Consider the following 24,000-nt stretch of genomic DNA (forward strand, 5'->3'; position numbering starts at 1 on the left):
AAAAAATTAACTAAGTGTTATTTCCGTGTCGTAGACGGAAGGTCTTTATCGTGCTGGAATTCTTTCATAGTAATTTGTTACCCTATCGTTTTAAACGACATATTATTGCAGCAGTAAAGAAAATTATGAATGAAAAGATTGGTCGCTATAACAGTAATAGTAGGGGTACTGTTTGTAATGTTAACGAAAAATTTTTATTACACTGCATCAACGACAAAAAGTGATGACTTGAGACAATATTATGACGGTAATAATTACATTACAAAAGATTTTGTTATGTAATTATTGCATTACAAAACTTTTTGTAATGTAATAATTACATGTAAAGAAAATATCTCTTCCAGAAAGGAACAAGATCATGGTTTCTATTGTTACAGGTTTTTGTTGTGGTATTTATTCCAAGGAAGATCAAATGAGGAAGGATCGGAGTAAACGTTTATGCAGTTTTGACCAAGGGTGAAATTTGAGAGCGGAAACGAGAATGCAATAGTTAAAAGAAATAGGGAGGGGGCCTGTGGGCGGGTGTTGGGGTGGGGTGGCATTCCTCTGCTTCTTTCCATTAACAAACATGGTTATGGTTTCAATATAATATAACATAATATGCTGAAAGTCGTTTTACTCTTTATATTTTTTAATCATAATGTCATACCTTCCTTGCTATTTTCATGTTTTTATTTATTTTTTTGTAACCGCCAACTTTGTAGAGTTTTACTTTTAAGGGCTTGCCCGTCATTAACTGTTATAAGTTTCTAAAACAAGTGGGACCAGTTTGATAGTCCCATATAATTCTTACGGTCTCTCTCTATGATTTATCTTCACAGGTTGGATGAACGCAAGTTCGAAAAGCTCCACTTACGTCATGACAGGGCCACTGTCCTATAGACGATAAGACATGCAACTCAAACGCAGCCAAGTAAAAACAGAGGTATGTTGTTTTTTATTTATTTTTTAAAATTCCTAGAATTGTAGTGCCGCTGTTTGATTATTTATTTATTTATTTATTTATTTATTTATTAGCTTTTTTATATTTATTTATTTTAAACGAAATGGTTAAAAATAATAAACCTTATGTCTCACGTAATTACCTGAAGAGGTGCATACGTAACATGCATGAGGGAGTATCATCACCAAGAACGGAAGAGTTTTACTTGTTCCTTGGAACTCAGTTATCAAAATGGCTTCTGGAAGTTTAAAATATTTACCAATTCTTAATCATAGTAGGCTGTTGTTCATTATTTTCCTTTTTGGAAGATATAAGTCAAGTTTGATTTATGATTTTAGTGTTAAAATGCCTTCAACTTAGTTAATCATTTTGAATTTGATTGTGGCTTGTAGCACGGTAATATGTTTCTAATCAGTCAAATCGCCAAATTTTCATTGGCTTCTTAAAATTCGTTCCAGGCAATGACAAAAGTTAAATAATGCGGGAAGTTCTCTCTCTTTGAAATCCAAACTTTGAGGGATTAGGAGGTCAAGGCTTCAACCTTTAAACACACGCACACACACCCACCCTTTCCCCTCTTTTTCCACTTTCTGCGTCTATTTATAAATCTTCGTCCATCTGTCTTTCGTTTTACGGAGGCCTCCTCCTCCCCCTTTGTGCCCTGTAAGTGGTCCCTTCTCCCATCCACGTCCTCCCCTCTTCCCCTCCAACGCCTCTACAATATTCCCTTGGCTAGTTACCACTCTCTCTCTCTCTCTCTCTCTCTCTCTCTTCTCTCTCATACTCCCTTGAGGCAACCCGTAGAAGATTATTCATGCCAGCCTATACCACTTTCTCCTGCACTGCTCTCTCTTCCGTATATGAGCCTTTGCGCGTGCGCACGCGGACTTCAACATGTAAATTTGTTTTTCTATATAGGCGAACCTTTTTGTCTGCGAGAGAGCGCCATGTTTTGCTTTCGCTCAGACACCACCAATTGGCGATGTCAACCTGAATCCACCTTGTGGCATTGGTGGTCGGTTTATGTAGTCCTCTCACTCAAATCGCGCCCGCACCTGGGATCTTGAGGCAGTTTGCTGAATTATTAATGGTTATAAACGTTATTATTAATGTACACGCATTCATGGAGGCAATGAGGCACTGACTTGCTAAGTAAAAAAAAAAAAAGGTTTACTTATAAGTATTTACATTTTATATTACTCAACACTCGAGTACTTTCAGGGCCTGAAAGTACTCGAGTGCTGAGTAAAATAAAATGTAAATACTTATAAGTAAACACGTTATACACAGTAATTTTGTGGGTTTCTTGTTCAATCTTCAGAAGAAAACTGAACGAAGTTTTTGTTTGGTTCAAAATGCAGATTCGTAGTGATATATATATATATATATATATATATATATATATATATATATATATATAGATATATATATATTATATATATGTATCTATCATCTATTATGATATATATGTATATATTATATATATATATATATATATATATATATATATATATATATATATATATATAATTAATATAATATATATATATTATTATATATATGTTTGTTTGTGTGTGTGTGTGAAACTTAATTGTGAATGCTGAATGCGAATGACATACAAAAGGTTGGAACTGTTGTGATGAAGTTCATGCTAGGATATGTGAGGTAACAAGAATTCGAAGTAACTAACATGTGATTAGTTAAAAGGTTAGCGCAGCTGAAAGGATGGAACAAATTGTTTTGAAATGTTTTGGTTACTTGGAATGGATGGAGGATGTTGCGATGTCGGAAAGAGGTTCAGGAGGCAGGAAGATAGGAAAACCTTGGAAGTCCTGGATAGAGTGATTTACGCTGTAACTGCGTCTCCAGTGTTTTGTTTTCGTTGTTTCATTCATATGCGAACGTCTTGGGTTACGGAGGTTGTAATAAGGTCACATGAGCGTTGTTTTTTTAATTTTCATTACTTGCTGTAGGCAAGGAATAATACCTGATCTGTGAAGACACAAGCTACGCCAAATACATTCATCAATACATGTGGGGAAATCGATTGTTTTGATTGAAATAAAGTCAATGAAAACACTCGATTTCCCCACAGGTATTAAAGAGTATATTTTGCGTAACTTGTGTCTTCACAGATCAGATATTATTACTTGCCTGCTGCACAAGGTACGACATATATGGCTTTTCTTTTACACGGATGTCGTGCAGAGGTAATTGTTAATAGTTACACACCACGAGTATACGGCCATACATTCTTTATTAAATCTTAAGGTGCATGAGGAAAGAAAGTTGGAAAAGCTTCTCATATTATTATTATCATTATTATTGTTATTATAAATAGCACAGCAATGTGATACATTTTGCTTTGTGTCCTCTGATACAATTGGGCAATACAAGATGCCCTGAGTGCTTGCATTACTTGGCTAAAATACGTCATTGGAAAGTAGCACGAATTGTTCTTACTTTGGAGACAATAGTGAAAGTTAGTGAGATCTGCTTTTTCTTTAGCTTGCCGAATATATTAATTGAAAATTTGATAATCAGGTCATTGATATTATTCTCTCTCTCTCTCTCTCTCTCTCCTCTCTCTCTCTCTCTCTCTCTCAAAATTCGTACAAGGAAAGAGCTGAAGGGAGTAGTAGATAATGGAAGGGACGATAGATCAGATCTGTTGACATGAGCCGACAGTTCATACTGAGTATCGCTAAAGGTGAACTGTCCCTCTGGAGGACAAAGCCTCTCACATCATATGTGGTCGATAAATCAGTGACACAGTTTGAAAGGCCATGGAAGCCTCTTGAATAGTTATTATTATTATTCAGAAGATGAACCCCTATTCATATAGAACAAGACTGCAGGGGCTATTGACTGGAAATTCACGCTTTCAAAGAATATGGTGTTCATTTGAAAGATATGACTGAATATAATAGGAAATCTGAAAGAAGCTATCAGTTATTAGTTGAGCCATGAATATGGGTCTCCATTCTAGTAACAGAATGAAAAAAATAGAAAAATTGAATATGAAGATGAGACTGCGAACGACGTGTCCTCTCTTACCGTAGGAACTAAAGTCTAGCAACGTAATCCTGTCGAATTCCTTTTTCGATATTGTGTAACATGCGAGAATGTTTGCAAAAAAATAAAAGCAAAATGAAAATAAATAAATAAAGAAGAAAAAAGAATAAAATAAGAAAGTAATATTTCATAACGTTCTAGCAGAAAGTCGCGTAATGCCACAATTATGTAATATTTTTTGATAGACGAATTACTGTAACACAGTTTGCATGCGTATAATTATGTCCTTTACAAAGAGAAACCTTAGAAGGTAAAATGTAGTGATTAACACGTCATTTTTCGCCGTTTTCACCACAAACAATGTGGTTTCGCATTCAAGGTGAATTTACGAGAGAATAATGGCCTAACATAATGTCTGAATGAATTTTTACATAGAGGTTTTGAAAGTTTGTTTTATAAATCTTATGAGTTTTTGAACAATAAAAAAAAAAACAGAACAATATTTATGAGGTACATCAGTTTGTCATTCTAATTAATAATAATAATAATCTAACAATAATAATAAGAATAATAATAATAATAATAATAATAATAATAATAATAATAATAATAATAATATATATTATTATTATTTTTTTCTCTATCACAGTCCTCCAATTCGACTGGGTGGTATTTATAGTGTGGGCATCCTGCCTCCTTAGGAGTCCATCACTTTTCTTACTATGTGCGCCGTTTCCAGGATCACACTCTTCTGCATGAGTCCTGGAGCTACTTCAGCCTCTAGTTTTTCTAGATTCCTTTTCAGGGATCTTGGGATCGTGCCTAGTGCTCCTATGATTATGGGTACGATTTCCACTGGCATATCCCATATCCTCCTTATTTATATTTTCAGATCTTGATACTTATCCATTTTTTTCCCTCTGTTTCTCTTCAACTCTGGTGTCCCATGGTATTGCGACATCAATGAGTGATACTTTCTTCTTGACTTTGTCAATCAACGTCACGTCTGGTCTATTTGCACGTATCACCCTATCCGTTCTGATACCATAGTCCCAGAGGATCTTTGCCTGATCGTTTTCTATCACTTCCTGAGGTTGGTGCTCGTACCACTTATTACTGCAAGGTAGCTGATGTTTCTTGCACAGGCTCCAGTGGAGGGCTTTTGCCACTGAATCATGCCTCTTTTTGTACTGGTTCTGTGCAAGTGCCGGGCATTCGCTTGCTATGTGGTTTATGGTTTCATTTTTCGTATTGCACTTCCTACATATGGGAAAGATGTTATTTCCGTCTATCGTCTTTGAACATAGCTGGTTCTTAGGGCCTGATCTTGTCCGCTGTTTTATCATTCCTTCAGTTTCCTTCTTTAGCTCTCCCCTCTGTAGCCATTGCCATGTGTCATCGCTGGCTAGTTCTTTAGTCTGTCTCATGTATTGTCCGTGCATTGGCTTGTTGTGCCAGTCCTCTGTTCTGTCTGTTATTCTCCTGTCTCTGTATATTTCTGGGTCTTCGTCTACTTTTATTAGTCCTTCTTCCCATGCACTCTTTAGCCACTCGTCTTCACTGGTTTTCAGATATTGCCCCAGTGCTCTGTTCTCGATGTTGACGCAGTCCTCTATACTCAGTAGTCCTCTCTCTCCTTCCTTTCGTTTTATGTATAGTCTGTCCGTATTTGCTCTTGGGTGTAGTGCTCTGTGTATTGTTATATGTTTCCTGGTTTTCTGGTCTATGCAGCGAAGTTCTGCCTTCGTCCATTCCACTATTCCTGCGCTGTATCTGATTACTGGCACTGCCCATGTGTTTATGGCTTTTATCATATTTCCGGCGTTGAGTTTTGACTTGAGTATCGCCTTGAGTCTCTGCATATATTCTTTCCTTGATCGTGTCCTTACATCTCTTGGTGTTTTATATCCCCTCCTTCCATTATTCCCAGGTATTTGTATCCTGTCTCATCTATGTGTTTGATGTTGCTCCCATCTGGTAGCTTTATCCCTTCAGTTCTTGTTACTTTGCCTTTTTGTATGTTGACTAAGGCGCATTTTTCTATTCCAAACTCCATCCTGATGTCCCCAGATACAATCCTTACAGTCTGGATTAGGGTATCTATTTCCTTGATGCTCTTACCATACAGCTTGATGTCGTCCATGAACATCAGATGGTTGATTCTGTTGCCTCTTTTCTTGAGTTGGTACCCGGCATCCATCTTCTGTAGTACTTTTGTCATGGGAATCATGGCTACTACGAAGAGTAGTGGGGACAGTGAGTCGCCCTGGAAGATCCCTCTCCTGATATTCACCTCTGCTAGTCTTATTCCAGAGCTTGTAAGTATTGTATTCCAGTGCGCATTGTATTTTTGGAAGCTGATGTTGTTTTTCCTCTGCCCCATATATTTTCAGGCATTCTATTAGCCATGTGTGTGGTATCATGTCGAAGGCTTTCTTATAGTCTATCCATGCCATGCTTAGGTTGGTTTTCCTTCTTCTACTGTTCTTCATTACCATTTTGTCTATCAGGAGCTGGTCTTTTGTGCCCCTACACTTCCTTCTGCAGCCTTTCTGTTGGTGGGGGATGGTGTTTGTCTCCTCTAGGTAATTGTATAGCCTTTCACTGATGATACCTGTAAGATCTCTCTCATGATATTAACCTCTGCTAGTCTTATTCCAGAGCTTGTAAGTATTATATTCCAGTTGCGCATTGTATTTTTGAGGAAGCTGATGGTGTTTTCCTCTGCCCCATATATTTTCAGGCATTCTGTTAGCCATGTGTGTGGTATCATGTCGAAGGCTTTCTTATAGTTTATCCATGCCATGCTTAGGTTGGTTTTCCTTCTTCTACTGTTCTTCATTACCATTTTGTCTATCAGGAGCTGGTCTTTTGTGCCCCTACACTTCCTTCTGCAGCCTTTCTGTTGGTGGGGGATGGTGTTTGTCTCCTCTAGGTAATTGTATAGCCTTTCACTGATGATACCTGTTAGTAACTTCCACATTATTGGCAGGCAGGTGATAGGCCTGTAGTTACTGGCTATATTTCCCTTACTCTTGTCTTTTTGTACTAAGGATGTTCTTCCTGTGGTCATCCATTTGGGTGCATGGTGATTTGAGATACGATGCTGGAGTGGTTCTGCTATTCGTGGGTGTAGGGCCTTGAAGTTTTTGAGCCAGTATCCATGGACTTCATCGGGACCTGGGGCTTTCCAGTTTGGCATTTTCTTTAGTTGGTGTCTGACTGTGTCTGTCGTGATCTCTGTGAATCTTTGTTTTTTTTATTCTCCCTGTTTCTTCTTCCTTGACTTCCTGGAGCCATGTTGCATGTTTGTTGTGTGATACCGGATTGCTCCATATGTTTTCCCAGAGTCTCTTACTTGGTTCGGCTTCAGGAATTTCTTGGTGGTTGTCTTCCCCTCTTAGTTGGCTGTATAGTCTTTTTCGGGTTGGTTCCGAATAGTTTGTTCTGTTGGTATCCCTTATTCCTGTTCATGTACCGTTGGATCTTGTGTGCTTTGGCCTTAAGCCTCTGTTTTACATCTTCTATCGTGTTGTTTGGTCCCCTCTCTTGTACTTTGTATTTCTCGTTGAGTTCCTCCCTTGTTTTCTTGCTTCTTAGCCTTTTTTCTGCCATCTCTTTCAGTTTACTCAAGTCAGATCTCATCACCATGATTTGCTTTTCCAGGGCGCCTTTTCCAAGGAGGTTGCTGTTTTGTTTGGTTTCTGTTGGGTTGGTTGTGCTGGTGGTGTTGGGTGTTCGAATTCCCATCAGTTCTGCTACTAAACTTGCTCCTGCATATGCCAAGTATTTGTTTTCTGTGATACTGGTGGTGTGTATTATGCCCATTATTTCATTGACCTCACTTGTTTTCTGCCTTAATTTCTTGGTGTTGTAGGCTTTTATGGAGGGGATCTTTGTTCTCTCTGTATCTGGCTCCATCCATTCTACCCATTCCGTCCTCTCTGTTACTTCGTCGGTGTTTCTTCGTGAGTCGTTGTTTGATACCTCATCATCCCTGTCGTCTTCTGTGGCATCGTCTCTCAGTTCGTCTTCGTGTAATTCGTTGTCGTGTGACATTTCCCTTTACAGTTTCTTCTCTTTCTGTTGGGGAGAGCCAGTTCTTTTTCTTATGTTCCTTACTTGGTCTGCCAGCCTCTGCTCTGTTTGGGGTGTTATTCTCTCCATTCCAGATGCTGACCAACCTTCTTCTATATCCTCTCTCCATCGGGTTGCTTCTGAATGTAGCATCCATCCCATAATTTGTTCCTATTTTTCCCTTCTGCTTTTTGATTCATTTCTTCCTTTTTTGCTTCTGTAACTCCAATCTCAGGCTGTTGGTTACTGTCGTTGTGGTGGTCAGTTGTTGGATGACGACCTCCAAGTACCTGACCGTCTTCCTCTTCAATTGGATTGAATACCTGGTTGCCGGACGAAGCTCCTCTGTTGCCAGAGGTTCCATTTACGTCGTTGTCGTTTATTCCTTCATTTCTTTCCATCATTGCTGAGTTTTGCTATTTAACCCATAGTCTGGACCCTACCCCATCAGGGATAGGTACTCATTTACAGCTGAGTAGACTGAGGAAATTATGGTAAAGATCCTTTCCCAAGGAATCAACGCCGAGGAGAGCGGTCACCCATCCAACGACTGACCAAACCCCAATGTTGCTTAACTTAACCAGTCCATTGACGACCTAACCCACTCTGCCGCGGCGCCATTATTATTATTATTTATTGTATTATTAATAATAATCATAAATAATCCATTCAGCATTAGTATACATTAGTTGATAAAAATATCACCAGTATCTTCTATGGCTTTTAAGCACCCACGGATTTCATATCTGATTATTACTTGTATAAAATGCAAAATCCTGTATATGGGTTAGTCTGTCAGATATATCTGGAATTATGCATTATATAATATATAATATATATAACACATATATATATATATATATATATATATATAATATATATATATATATATATATGTGTGTGTGTTCGTGTGTGTGTGTGTGTGCTGTGTGTCGTGTTTGCGTGAGAGAGAGTGTTTATGTGTATATATATATATATATATATATATATATATATATATATATATATATATACATATATATATATATTCATGTGTGTTTATAATCATTTATAAATTCCTATTATTTTTTTTTGTCGGAAGCTAGTATCCTTTCCATATTTAATTCTATAGTTCATACTTTTGGTCAGGTCCGTGCACAAGGAATGCCTAACTATTGCAGGACAACCAACAAGTATTAAGTAAGGTCTTGTGACTGGTGGCGCCAGTGGCAAAGTGGTCGGGGACGACGATAATTATCAGATAGGAGTCGGTATCACGCCTACTGAACTTTATATCGAGACAAGCGCCTCCTCGCCTCTGCGGCTCTGCCTCTTCTCTCTGCTCCCAACTGGAGTTCTGCTCCTCCTCCTCCTCCTACTCCTCCTCACTTGCGGTTCGCCTGCTATTCTTATCGAAGGGCTTCCTATAACATCTACTGTATCTTACTTCCTGGCCTCCGGACGTGGGTGTTGCTGTTACAAGTCTGTAGCTAACATATTGTGTTCATTTTTATTTGCAATAAATTCGTTCCGTGGTCTGTCATTTTTCACCTTTGCATTTCCTTAGGCTCGGGCCTGTTTTCTGTCTCTACATTGCAGCATTTTGTGCCATCGCTCCTTCTTTCATCACAGTCCATTATCAGGGCTGCTATTATTTTCATTTTGCTTCCATATTGTTTTTCCCAAAAAAACACCTTTCTTATAAAAAGGGAGAGAGAACATGACGTCACGAGATCCTTAACGTGTTAAGAATTTTTTTTTTTACCGAAACTAAAGCTAATTACCAGCACCTGGTGAGTTTTTTTTTTTTTTGAGTAGTAGAGGTCAAGGTCAAAGGGTGGGTTCTGTTATGAGGTTTGTTGTATACCGTAAGCAGTCAATCAATGTAATTTTTGCTGTCATTTATGTGGGCTATTATGTGCATGAAGTGATGAGTTTTTGGAAACCTTGGGACGAAAGACAAAGTCATCAAACTTAATAGTTTTTTGGAAACCTTGGGATGAATTCATGGTCAAGGTCATCAAACTTAATATTAGGTATTATTGGCTCTAGATCCCGATTTGTAAATATATTTCATAGATTATTTTGTTAATATTGCAGAAGCTTAAATCCTGTCCAACGCATACTAACTTTTGAGCTAAATCGAAGATAATAACAGCAGCCTTAGTAAAACTCTTACTGCTGCTACCAACCATTACAAGGTCTCTTTCTATTGAGGGGTAGTGCCTTCATTGTGGTTCACTTGAAGCAATGCTAAAGGATGTTTGCAGGGTGTTTTCGTGCACTAAATGCACCTGCAGCAGCAACAGAATCAAATGGCTGATTTTATATATTAATTCTGCGCTATGTAGCTGTATGTCAAGGCTTTCTTGCATCATTTTCATTCTATCATCTGTGTCCGAAAAGGTCGACGATACCCTCCTCTTTGAAAAGCCAAGTGTGTTAATATTTATTTTGTTATCGTCAGTCACTACTATATCGCTTCCTTGGATTGTTCCATACTAGAAAAAAATTGGCTTCTCTGTGATCAGTCAGATAAGTTCGTGAAAAAAACTGATTTTAGTATGACTGGCTGACTCGTCATCTTTCAGCTTCTAAGAAATACCTGGAATATTATCGGGAATCTGCTTCTTGTCCTACAGATATTTAACAGACGTAGAATGATATTTGCGTTTGATAAAGATGTAATATGTTTTTTGTGAACTAGAAAACTGTTAACGTGAATGACTCTCTCTCTCTCTCTCTCTCTCTCTCTCTCTCTTTCTTTCTTTCTATATATATATATGTAATATTTATATATATATATATATATATAATATATATATATATATATGTGTGTGTGTGTGTGTGTGGTGTGTATACATATATATATACATACGTATATAATATATTATATATAAGTATATATATATTTATTTATATATATAGTTTTCTCGTTCACAAAAATATTACATCATTTATCGTAAAATTGATTGTATGTCTGTTAAATATCTCTAGTACAAGAGACAGATTCCCGGTAGAATTCTAGGTACTATTTCTTAGAAGGGAAAAAGGATTCTTATTCAAGATTAATCGAAAATGAATATATATATATATACATTAAGGCTTCACTGTGCGTCCTGAATTTGTTGGGTTCGATGGTTCGCGACGTGAGCCGACAAATTTCTTATCGACTAAAAAATTCTCCTTCGGTTAATAATTATTTGAAAAACATATTTAATTTCCGAGGGTAGGGCGAATTGGATATTAAAATGTAGCTCGATGTATGCATATATATGTTATATACATATATACACAAAAAAAATTAATATTTATATATATATATATATATATATATATATATAGTATATATATATATATATATATATACACGTATATATAGTATATATTATGAGTGTATATATATATGATGTATATTACATATATATATATATATATATATTATATATATATATATATATATATATATATATTTCATGTATGATATATTTTACGGATTATTGTTAAATAAGAATCATGTTCTCTTTCTTCCCTGTCACATGAATGTTTACTGGTATTCCATAACTGCAGCGAAGTCTTACGTAAATTTGTGCGTAGTCACAGCTTGAAAACACTGAGGTGTCATCGCACGGCAGCCTGTGACCGGATGTTTGCGGCCGCTTGGGAAAATAAATCGGGTTTGGTGATATCAGCTTCATATTTTTCCCTTCCTCTCTTACTTCCGTAAGTTTTGTTTACGGTTTTTTTTTTATCCTTGCGGTGTTTTGCTCTTTTATATTTCTTTTGTGACTTTCTTTCATTTTAGTTTTCTGTTGGTTTTTTTTTCTGTTTTCTTTTTCCTCCTGAGTGTGGTGTCTATTTTATTTTTTTAAAGTGGTTTCCTCTTATTTTTTTTCCTCTATTTTGCATTTTGGTTGTTTATTTTTTCTCTCTTTTTCATCCCTGGTTCACATTCTTTTGTGTTTTGGTGGGTTCCTTTGTTTTCCTGTGTGTATTTCCTCATTTCTTTTGTTTTTCATTCGTGCTGTTTCTTTTTATTTTCTCCACCGTGTTTCATCTTTTCTTCGTTACCTAATTGCTATTTATTTAAACATTTGTCGATATTTTCATTTATATAATATATATTTTTTTCTATTTTCAGGTATTTTCACTCTAGAATATTTTCAAAAATTATTCCAGTTATACAATCCAATTTTAATAAAATTCCCCCCCCCCCCTTTTTTTTCTTACTTCGTACGTAAGTGACCTTTTGGTAAACCTTTCTTTTACATGTGAGTTTAGGTCTATTGAAGCATAATAGATTTTTCTCATCCATTTGGATATGATGCGATATATATATATATATATATATATATATATATATTATATATATATATATATATATATATATATATTCGTATACTAATATATATATATATATATATATATATATATATAATATATATATATATATATATAATATATATGCATTCATACATAAAACATTATATATACATATATTCACATAATCATTTTCTCTAGATTTAGAACATCAAGAAGAAACATCGTATAATATTTTCGAAAACTGTTATTCTCATTCAGTTCTCATTTTCATGCAAGCATGAACAATTAATTTGACCCAAAAGAGAGCAGAAGTAACATAGTTTTTTTGCATGGAATCGTAGCAGAAAAAAAAAGATTATACGTAAAAACATAATCTTATAAAGTTATCATTCACATTCCTTCTTTAGAATGAAGAGAGAATTGTAAAAGTAATCCCGACTCGCTAACCTTGAGGACCGTACGGGAAAAGCATAAGAAATCCCAAATGCGCTGAAGTTTCTTTGGCGCAATCGAGTTTTCTGTAGAGCGTATAAAGATGTATGAAACTCGCAGTCACGGCCCTGTAGTGACCTGTGTGCTATAGATGCCAGACGCATGATCATGGCAAACTTTAACCTTAAATGAAATAAAATTACTGAGGGTAGAGGGCTGTATTTTGGTATGTTTGATGATTGGAGGGTGGATGATTAACATTTCAATTTGCAGCCCTCTAGCCTCTGTAGTTTTTAAGATCCGAGCCTGAAGGCGGGCAGAAAAAGTGCGGACGGGCGGACAAATAGCCATCTCAGTAGTTTCATTTTACATGAAAAACTAGAAAAAAAAGCAAATCAATTCTCACACTCGATCCGGACGTCAGACAGAATTGAGAAGAACGCAAACTAAGGCTCGATATTTGGGAGCATATGTTTAGTTCGAACGGGCCCTAATGGGTCTTTCGTAGTCGGAGTTATGTTTACAATGGTTTAGAAAATAATGGTGCCGCGACAGGTGTTCGGCATGAGCCTGCTGGGGTGAATTTCGTTGCAGCTCGGGATTGTTGTCATTGCCTTCTTCCTCCCTTGTGGATGGATGGATGGCGTTGTGTCATGGTCGTTTGCTGCGTAGTTAATTGAAATAATGCCTTTGTTTTTTTGAGGTTGGTTGTAACGATACACACACACACACACACACACACACACACCACACATTATATATATACCTTTATAAATAAGTATATATATATCAGTAGAACCCTTGACTCACGAACACCTCGTTTCCTAGGACCTTGGTCGTCGTTCCAAATTGTTGGGCGTGACTCGAGCTAAGTTTTGTTTCCCCATTTAAGCGTTTAATTCGGGAATAATCTATTAAATTTGAGTTCTCGACCCCCTACGACCAATATAATACTTAGTATATTTTGCCTTATTTATTACACAGATAATGAAATAAAAGTCAGTGTAAAAACCTTAAAATATATAACTAATAAAATATAATTATGGTAAAACTAACACTATAAAAAACGTTTTGTAAAGTGAAACACTTACTATGACTGGCAGAAGACTTCTGGCTTGACGGACGAGAGAAGAGGAGGGTGGTGGGGTGGGGGGAGGAGGTTATTGTGCGGAAGGAGACCCTCCCATCCAGGTCGGGGAGATTCTCGTTTCCGGAGATAAACTCTTCTAGGTTTTTTTTTGGTGAACGTTTTAATCACAAACTTATCCAATGTCTGTGCCTTTTTCCTTCCTTGCATAACTTTTCTGAAATGGCTCATTAAATTTTCATTGAGCATATTCACGATCCTGTCGTAACAATTTTGTCCGGATGATGCAATTCAAGGAAGCACTGGACACATATTCCACTTTTCCAATGCGGCTTTTATCACATCACTTGCGATATCGGTCACGCGAACACCACGTTCAAACTTTTCTATAATTTCTTTCTTTATTTCAATGGTTATCTTCCTCTGCACCCTCTTCTCACCATCACTCTTCACTTTCTTACTTTCACCACCACTCTTCACTTTCTTAGGGCCCATTATGAAGAAATCACAAGTTTTTAGCGCAAAAAAATGCTAAGAGAATTGACGAACGTCTTGTACACAATGAGATGAGACAAAGAGCGATGCGTGGTGACGCCGTGCGTGGGCGGCTGGAGGATGGCTGCCTTCCATGGCAACTCAAACGCTCTCACGTGTGCTGGGCGATTTCGCGCATTTTTCAAAATGTTTGTGTCTAAAAATTAGTTTTGTGAAACAAAAGTGGAATTGTTTATTTTTCCAGAAATTTTCCAGCATTTTTCAAATGTTCTATGTCTCAAAATTAGTTCATGACCCAAACAGAATTTTTATTTTCCGGCATTTTTTTTTGTTCGTATCTCAAAGTTAGTTCGTAGGTCAAGGGTGAAATTTTTACCTATAAATTTTGGTCGGGGATCGAGTTTGTACGTGGGTCAATGCGTTCGTGAGTCCAAGGGTCTACTTTGTATATATATATATATATAATATACTCAGAGTACAGTGGTACTTAGGTACCATCTTCTTCTTCTATGACTTGTGTGGTTCAATTGGTAGCGCCCTTGTCTTTCAATTGAATGAACCTGGCTTCAGAAATTCAATTTCTGTTCCATAAACGTGAGCGTGTGTTATTAACTTCTACTAATCATACATAATGTAATGGTTATTATATAATAATGATATATATTATTAGATATATATATATGTATATATATATAGATATATATATGAGAGATATACTATATATAAATGAATATTAGCAGTGAAAGTAGTATCACCAGTGGCAGTATTAGCTATATGTATTTAGAAAACCAAGTAGATTCGTGCTTGGTTTGACTTAAAAACAAAGCTTCAGTGAGACAGGGGAGGTATGGAATATCAGGGTCTATACTACTTCGGTTGGGTCCGTAACTTAAAGGTATTCTTGTAGCGAAGCGCAAGATATGCCCATAGTTCGTATGGCCATTGTCTGGAATAATACGTGAACACAAGATTAGTAGATTTCTCTGTTCTGCATTGAATGGAAGACCCCCTACAGTAAAATTACAATTTGTTCTCGAGGGGCAGAATAGACCCAGTTAGCACGCATAGTGAGTTGAAGATAACGTGGAGATAATGATTCGGAGGAGACAAAGACGGCAGAAGAATATAGAATGGGCTTTTACTGGCTCAACTAGACTTTGACCGAGACAGTTACGGTCGAAAATGGAAGACATTCAGACTAGCGCCATACACACACACGCACACGCAGCACAACACACACTCACACTCCAACACACAAACATAATATATATATATGTTATATATATATATATATATATATATATATATAATATACATATATATATTTATAAATATATATATATATATATATATATATATATAATATATATAATATATAATACTCGTGTTAGACTTTAGTAAGTCGTTATTCGTTAATCTACTATGTGCAAGCTTTCGAAGACACACACACATACGCGCACACACACACACACACACACACACACATATATATATATATATATCTATATATATATATATATATATATATATATATATATATATATATATAATACACATATATATATATGTATACATGCATGCATACATACATTCAAACACTATTAGCAAATATTTTGGGCTGCGGTTCTTGAAGGCTAGTCTTTACCCACTACATTATGGTACTCTCTCTCTCTCTCTCTCTCTCTCTCTCTCTCTCTCTCTCTCTCTCTCTCTCTCTCTCTCTCTCTCTCTCACACACACACACACACACACACACACAATCTGTGTGATAATTTGCTTATGTTTTGATGTCATGATTACTTCCAACCTTGAAAATTTTTGTTTTTATTGATGGTGATAGAGCGCAAGAATATATTTGTTGAATAACCGAAAACTGTAATATTAACGGGGCTTTTTGTTATATTCTGCCAACTTCCTAAAACCAGCGGCTTGATGAATTTTCGTGGAAATATGTTTAGAATAAATTTTATACGGTAGGTAAAGTGTGTTTCCGTGTAAGTCATGTGAGTGTCATAATCATATTAATTCATTTATTGATTTATAATATAGTAATGAAAAGATTATTCTCGAAATACAGGAACCCGTCTGTATCTGTGCCAAGACTCTATACGTTTGTAACTAGAAATTTTGTCTAGAGTGCGTAATTGTTTTTTCTTCAACCCTATCAAAAGGATTTCACTCATTCTGGTGTATGAGACTATGTTTTGACCAGTGCAGCTCACACCTGGCTCAAGTGCCGAGATGTTTTACAAGGTGAAGTAGTTTGAAAGAGAAGTTTAACTCTGAAACTAATTTTCTTTATTAATTACCGAATTTCATGTGTGTGTCCTAATCAACTTTAGTTTCCTGTATATCCTGCCGTCAGCGCGACAATGGACTTGAAAGTTAAGTTTGGATAAAAAAAAAATTCTTGAGAGGGTTACGTGTGACAACATTATCTGCGAACTCTAACGGTAATACTTGCAGTCTTGCTCTATGTAATTTTTGTTAACTAAGACGCAGTTGGACTGTTGACCTGCCGTCATAAAAAAGAAAAGACCTCCTAAACAGTGAAGGAACGTTCATAGAGAGGAAGAAGAGTTTAGAACACATATACGGGCGACATATATATCTATTATTTATATATATATCGCCCTATACTATATATATATATATATATATATATATATATATATATATATATATATATATATATATATATATATATATATAAAGTAGCTTATAGACCCTTTTCGCCGAGACTTGGCCATTAGCGTTATATGCAGGTACAAATAGGGAAATGATCATGATGTCGATGACATTTATTGGAACGTAAATATTTTTTTTAACAATCAATCCTAAAGCTTATTATTACGATTAGTTCCTGAAGGTTTAATTAATTTCATCAAAAAAAAGTAGTATTAAAAGATATGAAAAGCACTTGAGAGGCTATACAAGAAGACACATTGATAGAGAATAAGATAAAAACAGTGGCCACTAGATTATAGTATAATAGTTTGGCTTCCTCGTAAACCATCATTTTTTTTATTTGGGTATATGTGGCTGGGTTAGGTTAGGTAAAATTAGGTTTTTTTTGTGAGATACGGGTTTAGGCTGCATGATATAAGGATAGCATATGTTATTGAGACTTAAAATTGGGTTAGATGTAAGATCAAGTCGCGAGATTAAAGGTCAGATTAAGTTATTTTTTTATATCTAAAATTGCGTTAAATTTTAGGTTAAAGTTCAGCTAGGTTATGAAATATAAGGTTACGGTGGAAAAGATAAAAGGTCACGTTGAATGATGCTAAGGTGTGGTCGGAATAAGTCATAATGTCATAGAAATTGAATGAAACCAAAATTGCCCAGAAAGGTGATATGATTTGAATGGAAGTTGTGTTTCTTCAGAAGCCTGCTCTTGGTAATGCAATAGATTGCCTGTCTCATCGGCTCTTATATCAGAAAATAAGATCCACCACTTACATCATTGAAATACTCCCAGTCTAGTGGATAACCAGTGATATCGTATAAAATCTTCAATCTTGTTCATACTCGGTCAGTGAGGTCACTGAAATTCTTTAATCTTGTGTTCAACAATTTACATGTCAAATCATTTCATCTTTGTGGGAAACAAGCTTTCCTTTTCGTGAAACATTGGACAAAAACTGTAGGGACACTTAACTACTATCTGAGATTAAAAAAAATAAAGACACGAAACAACAAGAAACTGCGCCATATAAAAACGAAGTGAAGAAAGCGCGGAGGAGCGAGAGAAGTAGAAAGTGTTGCTTGCGAGTGTTATTAGCTTTGCAGATAGCGTAATCGCCGGACTAATGTCGAGCTGTTTAAGTATAGAAAGTAAGAGGCCAGGGATACTCTTGTGCTTTACTGAAGGGAAACTGTTTATCTTTAGTGCAAGAGAGAGAGAAAGAGAAACCACCACGGCCGCTGCCTAAGCTGCGTTTTTCACTTGACCATCTGACTCGTCATCATTAACACTTTGGGTACAACGACTTTCTGTGTGTGTGTGTGTGTGTGTGTGTGTGTGTCTCCCTCCCCCCACTGTAAGTAGCATCTGGTGCATTTTAGGTGCCGTAACTAAGAGTATGATTGCATGAGAGACCGATTATTTTTTTGCTCTACCGTTCTTGTTTTTAGGATTAACAAGGTGATGTCTGTCTACGACGAACGTGACTGTAGTTGAACCCAATACTGAGTGCTGAGAATTTTACAAAAAGTTTAAGTGCAGTCAGTAGTGGTTCAGTTTTTCTCATTTTTGTAAGGAGAGTTTTTGTTTACTATATTGGTTTTTATAACAATCTTCCGATATATTTCAAGTGCTTTGGTTTTTTCTGCTTTTGTGTGGTCATGTTTTGTGATGTGGTTTCGAATATTGGCACATTGTACTGAGCAGTTTGTGATGTCATTTTTTGTTAATTCTAGGTAGGCCACAAATTTCAGATCCTGAGAACAGACAACATTTAGACTATCATCACAGTCACCTTTTAGTTAATGTAAGCATTTAATTGCATGAGTAATATTATCTGTGAGGTAAGGAAAAGGATGAACCATATTATCACGTTGAAGCAAAGGTTGAGACGAGTAGCCAATCAACTTGAAGAATAAATAAACCAGAAAGCCTGTATCTAATGAACTAATTCAAGAAAGTTTCCAGAGGACTTTTTAAAGGATTAATCATGAGAATGACGTCTTAATAACTCTGATTAAATAATCCGCTTCAGAAGGAGCTATATAACTTCCGATCAAATCGATTGACACAAAGGAGAGCTTTGGGGTTATGCTTAATCAAATAATCGATCTGTGAAAATCGTAGGTCAATTGAACCAAAGCTTCAGGAACAGGAAGAGCTTTGATAGTTATTAGTTACAGAAACAAACGCCCAGATCGTAGTTAATGAAATAATTACGTAAAGAACAGTTGCGTTCGCGCTCAATTTAACACAGATACCTGCCCGCGGTAGCTGATAAAAAAAAATAAGTGGTTGGTGCGTGACTCCATTGGTTTTCTTTTGAACTTTATCATTCCGGTGGCATTAACAGTGTACCTCTTGATCTAAAAAGAAAAAAAAATTGTGCTTGTGTAGGAGCCTTAATAACCTTGCAGTGCTGGGATAATTTATTGTCAGCTGATGTTTGGCAGTATCCTAAAAATTTGTTTTCATTCATGGAAATAATTAATAATACCCATTATGAAACAAAAATAAAACAAATCTATAGCGTGAAAAGCGCTAATCAAAAATAGACCCCTGCGCCAAGACACAAACATGACAAATTTTTTTTACGGAAAAGAAAGACAAGCTTGGCTTTACGAGGCAGTTTCTTTCTGAGTGTTATTTGTTCATTTTGCGGTCGAGGTCCCCCTGGTCTGACTAATTGTTCCTCTATATTAATACTGCGCATAGCAGAAAGTGAAGCAAGTTTCATGCACTGGTGAATATTAAAGGCTTTAGAAATCTCTGCAGAATATTTCTTTAGACCTTCCTTCAATTAGGCTTGTTTTTCTTACACGGGTTCCCATGCGAAATTTGGACTTTCATTGAGAGCCCACTTTTGTTTTTTACGGGGGGGGGGCGGGGAAAAAAAAGAGGCCCCTTTTTGTTTTTTTTTTGACCTGCCCCAAAAAAAATGAAAGGATCGTGATTTGTATGTATATGGAAGTTAATTACATAAAGGAACGAAACAACTCTCGTACTTATGAATTCTCTTATGTATTTCTTGTTAATGTGGATAATTATTTGAGTTCAGTAAGTAGGTGTACGTGTCAGGAAATTATTTTGAAGAGAATTTCCTGACAAATTGTTGCGCGGAAGAGTATCATTGCTATCAGACAGCGAACAGAGAAGAAAATTGATTTCTAAAGAAAGGTAATATATTTGAACGATTTTTTTTAGAGCGTGTAACAAATACCTACTAAACTTGTTCTAAATTTGTTACAGAGAGTAATATTTTTCTCATGCATTATCTCTCTATTAAACAATGCTGATTGTTAAGGCCATGTTCTTTGTTCATGTTATTTTCTGTTACTAGACTTGTATTTTTGTTGATTTATGGCTGCGTTTTCTTTTCACAATTCTTAATTTTTGTATCGGGAGAATTTATCATGAGTTTGATCTTTTCGGATATTTTGACTTTTGTATTCTTTTGAAAGCATTTTTATGAATGTTTAAGGTGTTTAGTGTTGAATGTCTCGCAACGTGTTTGATTGATCCGCTAAGACAGTGGTTTCCAACCTGTGGGGCGCGCCACCCCTCGGGGCGCTCGAAGGGCTGCCAGGGGGTAGGGGGGGTGGGGGCGCCAATGCTTGATGAAGGGGATAATTATATCTGAAAACTATTAATGATGATAGAATTCAGAATTGCAAAATACTGAGAAAATATTTCAGATGTAAATATGAAATTTAGTCGTCTAAATATAAAAACTATTTCAATTTCTATATTAAGGAATTTATATATATATATATATATATATATATATATATATATATATATATATATATATATATATATAGTTGGGAATTATTGACATGTGCCGACTGTGCCAGTAAATTACAGTATTTAAGGAAGGGGGGGGGGGGGCGCAGAGAATGTGCCATTCAATGAAGGGGGGCGAGAATTAGATAAGGTTGGAAACCACTGCTCTAGCAGAACTTTGGTTGTATTTCCTTACCATGAGGGTAAACTGTTTCCGGTTTTAAACTTTCGACTGAAAGACAGAATGAGGTTGTCTTTGTATTGCAGCTACCTCCAGGTCACCTATGTGCTAGGTGTACAGCCTGTAAGTCCACTTTGCTAGGGCGCAGCTCTTGAACTTTGTAAAATACTATTTTGTCAAATGGTAAAGGCCCTCCCAACGAAAGGAAAGGAGCAGTCTCTCCTAATAAATTCTGCCATTTAAGTAGATGTTCTTACCGTAAGGCGGATTGCATAGACATTTGGAACTATTGGTCTTATATAGTCTCGTAGATCTCGCGTAGGCATGCTCGCCATGAGTCTCAGTGTGATCGCCATTGGTTTGGAAAAGTTGCAGTAATTGAGGCTACCAATTACACGTGCCCATGAGCATTGATGTACGATTGGGAAGCCATTCATATTAATATATATATATATATATATAATATATATATATATATATACCAATTTTATATATATATTATGTATATATATATATATATATATATATATATATATATATATATATATATATATATATATACACACACATTCTAGCAGAATGCGTTGAATTGACGAGGCTGAAAAGTAGATATAAATGGCATAGTACTGATTTAAAAGATATCGGGTTCCTCATGAAAAGTTAACTTTCTTATCAGAAATTGAATAATTATGTACTACGCTTAGAGAAATAATATGAGCTTTATATTTGCTTAATATTAATTGTATGTACGTTTAATATTGTAATTGTTTAAATGACTTAACCTACTTCACGCATAATGAATACGGACACAGGATTAAGTGAACCGAGAGAAGCCTTATTTCTATAGAAATTATTTTTAAACATTTTATTTGAATTATATTTTTATCATACAAAATAGTTTCTTAATAGAAGATAAATTAATGATTTTTTTTGGCCCGTCTTTCATTGCAAATGCTTAATTGATCTTCAAGTTGTAAGGGGTAGCATATATTTAATATCGATCAGTTCCAATTTAATAAGTAAGTTTCTAAAATGCCTAGAAATTGTGTCTATGAGAGAAGATCGGGCTCAGATTGTTTTTGGCGAAATTGGGCTTCATTTATGAAAGCATACATTTACATGAGTACAAAAGAAATTATGAAGTGTTTGATCACATTCCCTCCTGTATCAGAGTTTCAGATAAAAAAAAAAAAAAAACTGGTTCGAAAAACGTTAAATTGAAAATGAGGCCGTGGAGGCAATTTCGTTGCAAACTGCAGTGCATTAAACCAAAGTATTATGGGAAAGTTGCATATTTGGACCTCTTTGCAATTAATAAGGTGCAATATTTTGGGAAGAGAATGTGGACACCAACATTACACACACAGGCATACAAATTGGGTTGATTTGTGGACAACAGGCTGGGCTCAAGCAAGGACTTTACAAGTGCAAGCATGGTGCTTTGTCATTAAAGCATGGCACACATACATACATATATGCAATAATGCATACACACATACACACACACATATATATATATATATATATTTATATATAATATTTATATGCATCTATATAGAAATATGTACATATATGTCTAGTATGAATGTATATATATATACATATATATATATATATATATATATATATATATATATACATATATATATGTGTATATATATATAATATATATATATATATATATATATCTGTATATATATAATATATATATATATATATATATATGAATATTCTTAAGATTCGTGTCTTTGAGTCTGTCTGTCTGCATGTCAATATTAATAATATATCTTAACAACACGTGCGTAGAACTGAACAAAAACTGGCTGATCTATTCAAGCTGATAACCTTCAGAGAAGAGTCATTTCAGCGAGAGACGTCATTGCCGAGTTGACGGGTTGTTTCCGTGTGAACCGTTTCAGCCCTGAGCTGATTTCTTCAAATAATTAATCATCATGATTGTACCTGAGCGCCTCAGTGGCGTGGTTGGTATGGTGTTGGCGTCCCGCCTCGGTGGTCGCGGGTTCGATTCTCGGCCATTCCACTGAGGAGTGAGTGTGTGTGGTTTCTGGTAATAGAAGTTCACTCTCGACATGGTCGAAGTCACGTAAAGCCGTTGGTCCCGTTGCTGAGTAACCACTGGTTCCATGCAACGTAAAAACACCATACAAACAAACAACAAACAATCATGATTGTACCGACCATCATCACGTTTCTAAATGATAAAAAAAAGTTATATATAGCTTGGGGTTTTTTCTATAATCATGACATGGACCTTTAACCTCCGAACGATTAGCACGTGTCTAAATAAATAAATAAATAAATAAATAAATAAAAAAGGTTAAGTCCTGCTGTCACTCGAGCTGAAAAAACTACTGGTCATCAGACATTTGATAACCAGGACAAAATGCTCCTTCGGTGACTGGTTCTAACTTCTGACCCCTTCATTTATGACCATGAATAGATAAGGTCATTGATTTGCTCGTCAAACTGAACTTCTTATAAAGATACAGGAAGACTTGCGACCTCTTGTGATATCCTAGATTTTTTTATAACCGACTGTCATTGCATTTAGGAAATTATTTTGTTTTATTTGAATTTATCATGAAGATTTTCGTCGAAATAGAATTGCTATTTGATGATTTTCGCTAGTTCTCTGTCTTTGCTCTACATCGCAAGCTATTCATCGGATAGGAGTGATTTCCTTTATTCTGTATACGTACCTAAGAGGCTCAAGCGAGAGAGGAGAGGAAATAATACTTCCTGTGCGTAATTTAAAGGAGTATTAGTTGTTTAGTCCATTTTTCCTCTTAAATGTCGGCTAAAATTTCCTTATCCAATAGAATTTGTCAGGCTTTCGCAATTTCCCCTCCTTTACTGCCAGATAATGACAAACAGCAGCTGATTCATTTTTAAACCGAAGCAACGGTTTTTAAGGATATTGTGGCTTCGATTATGGTAGAATATCACTGCTGTTTCCTTACGAGAAATATATATTCAAG

At 35.8% G+C, this 24,000-nt stretch overlaps 1 protein-coding gene across 3 annotated transcripts in view; it reads left to right on the forward strand.

The window, feature by feature from the left end:
* LOC135224628 (uncharacterized) overlaps positions 1-24,000 on the forward strand; it is a 192,763-nt gene that overhangs the window by 92,837 nt on the left and 75,926 nt on the right. For all 3 annotated transcript variants that reach the window (XM_064263827.1, XM_064263826.1, XM_064263828.1), the window contains exon 4: positions 822-925. In XM_064263827.1, coding sequence (XP_064119897.1) covers positions 893-925 — 33 coding nt within the window. In that variant the 5' untranslated portion in view covers positions 822-892. The remainder of the gene's footprint in view (positions 1-821; positions 926-24,000) is intronic.

Source organism: Macrobrachium nipponense, chromosome 12 (assembly GCF_015104395.2).
Source record: "Macrobrachium nipponense isolate FS-2020 chromosome 12, ASM1510439v2, whole genome shotgun sequence".
In the NCBI taxonomy this organism is placed as follows: domain Eukaryota; kingdom Metazoa; phylum Arthropoda; class Malacostraca; order Decapoda; family Palaemonidae; genus Macrobrachium; species Macrobrachium nipponense.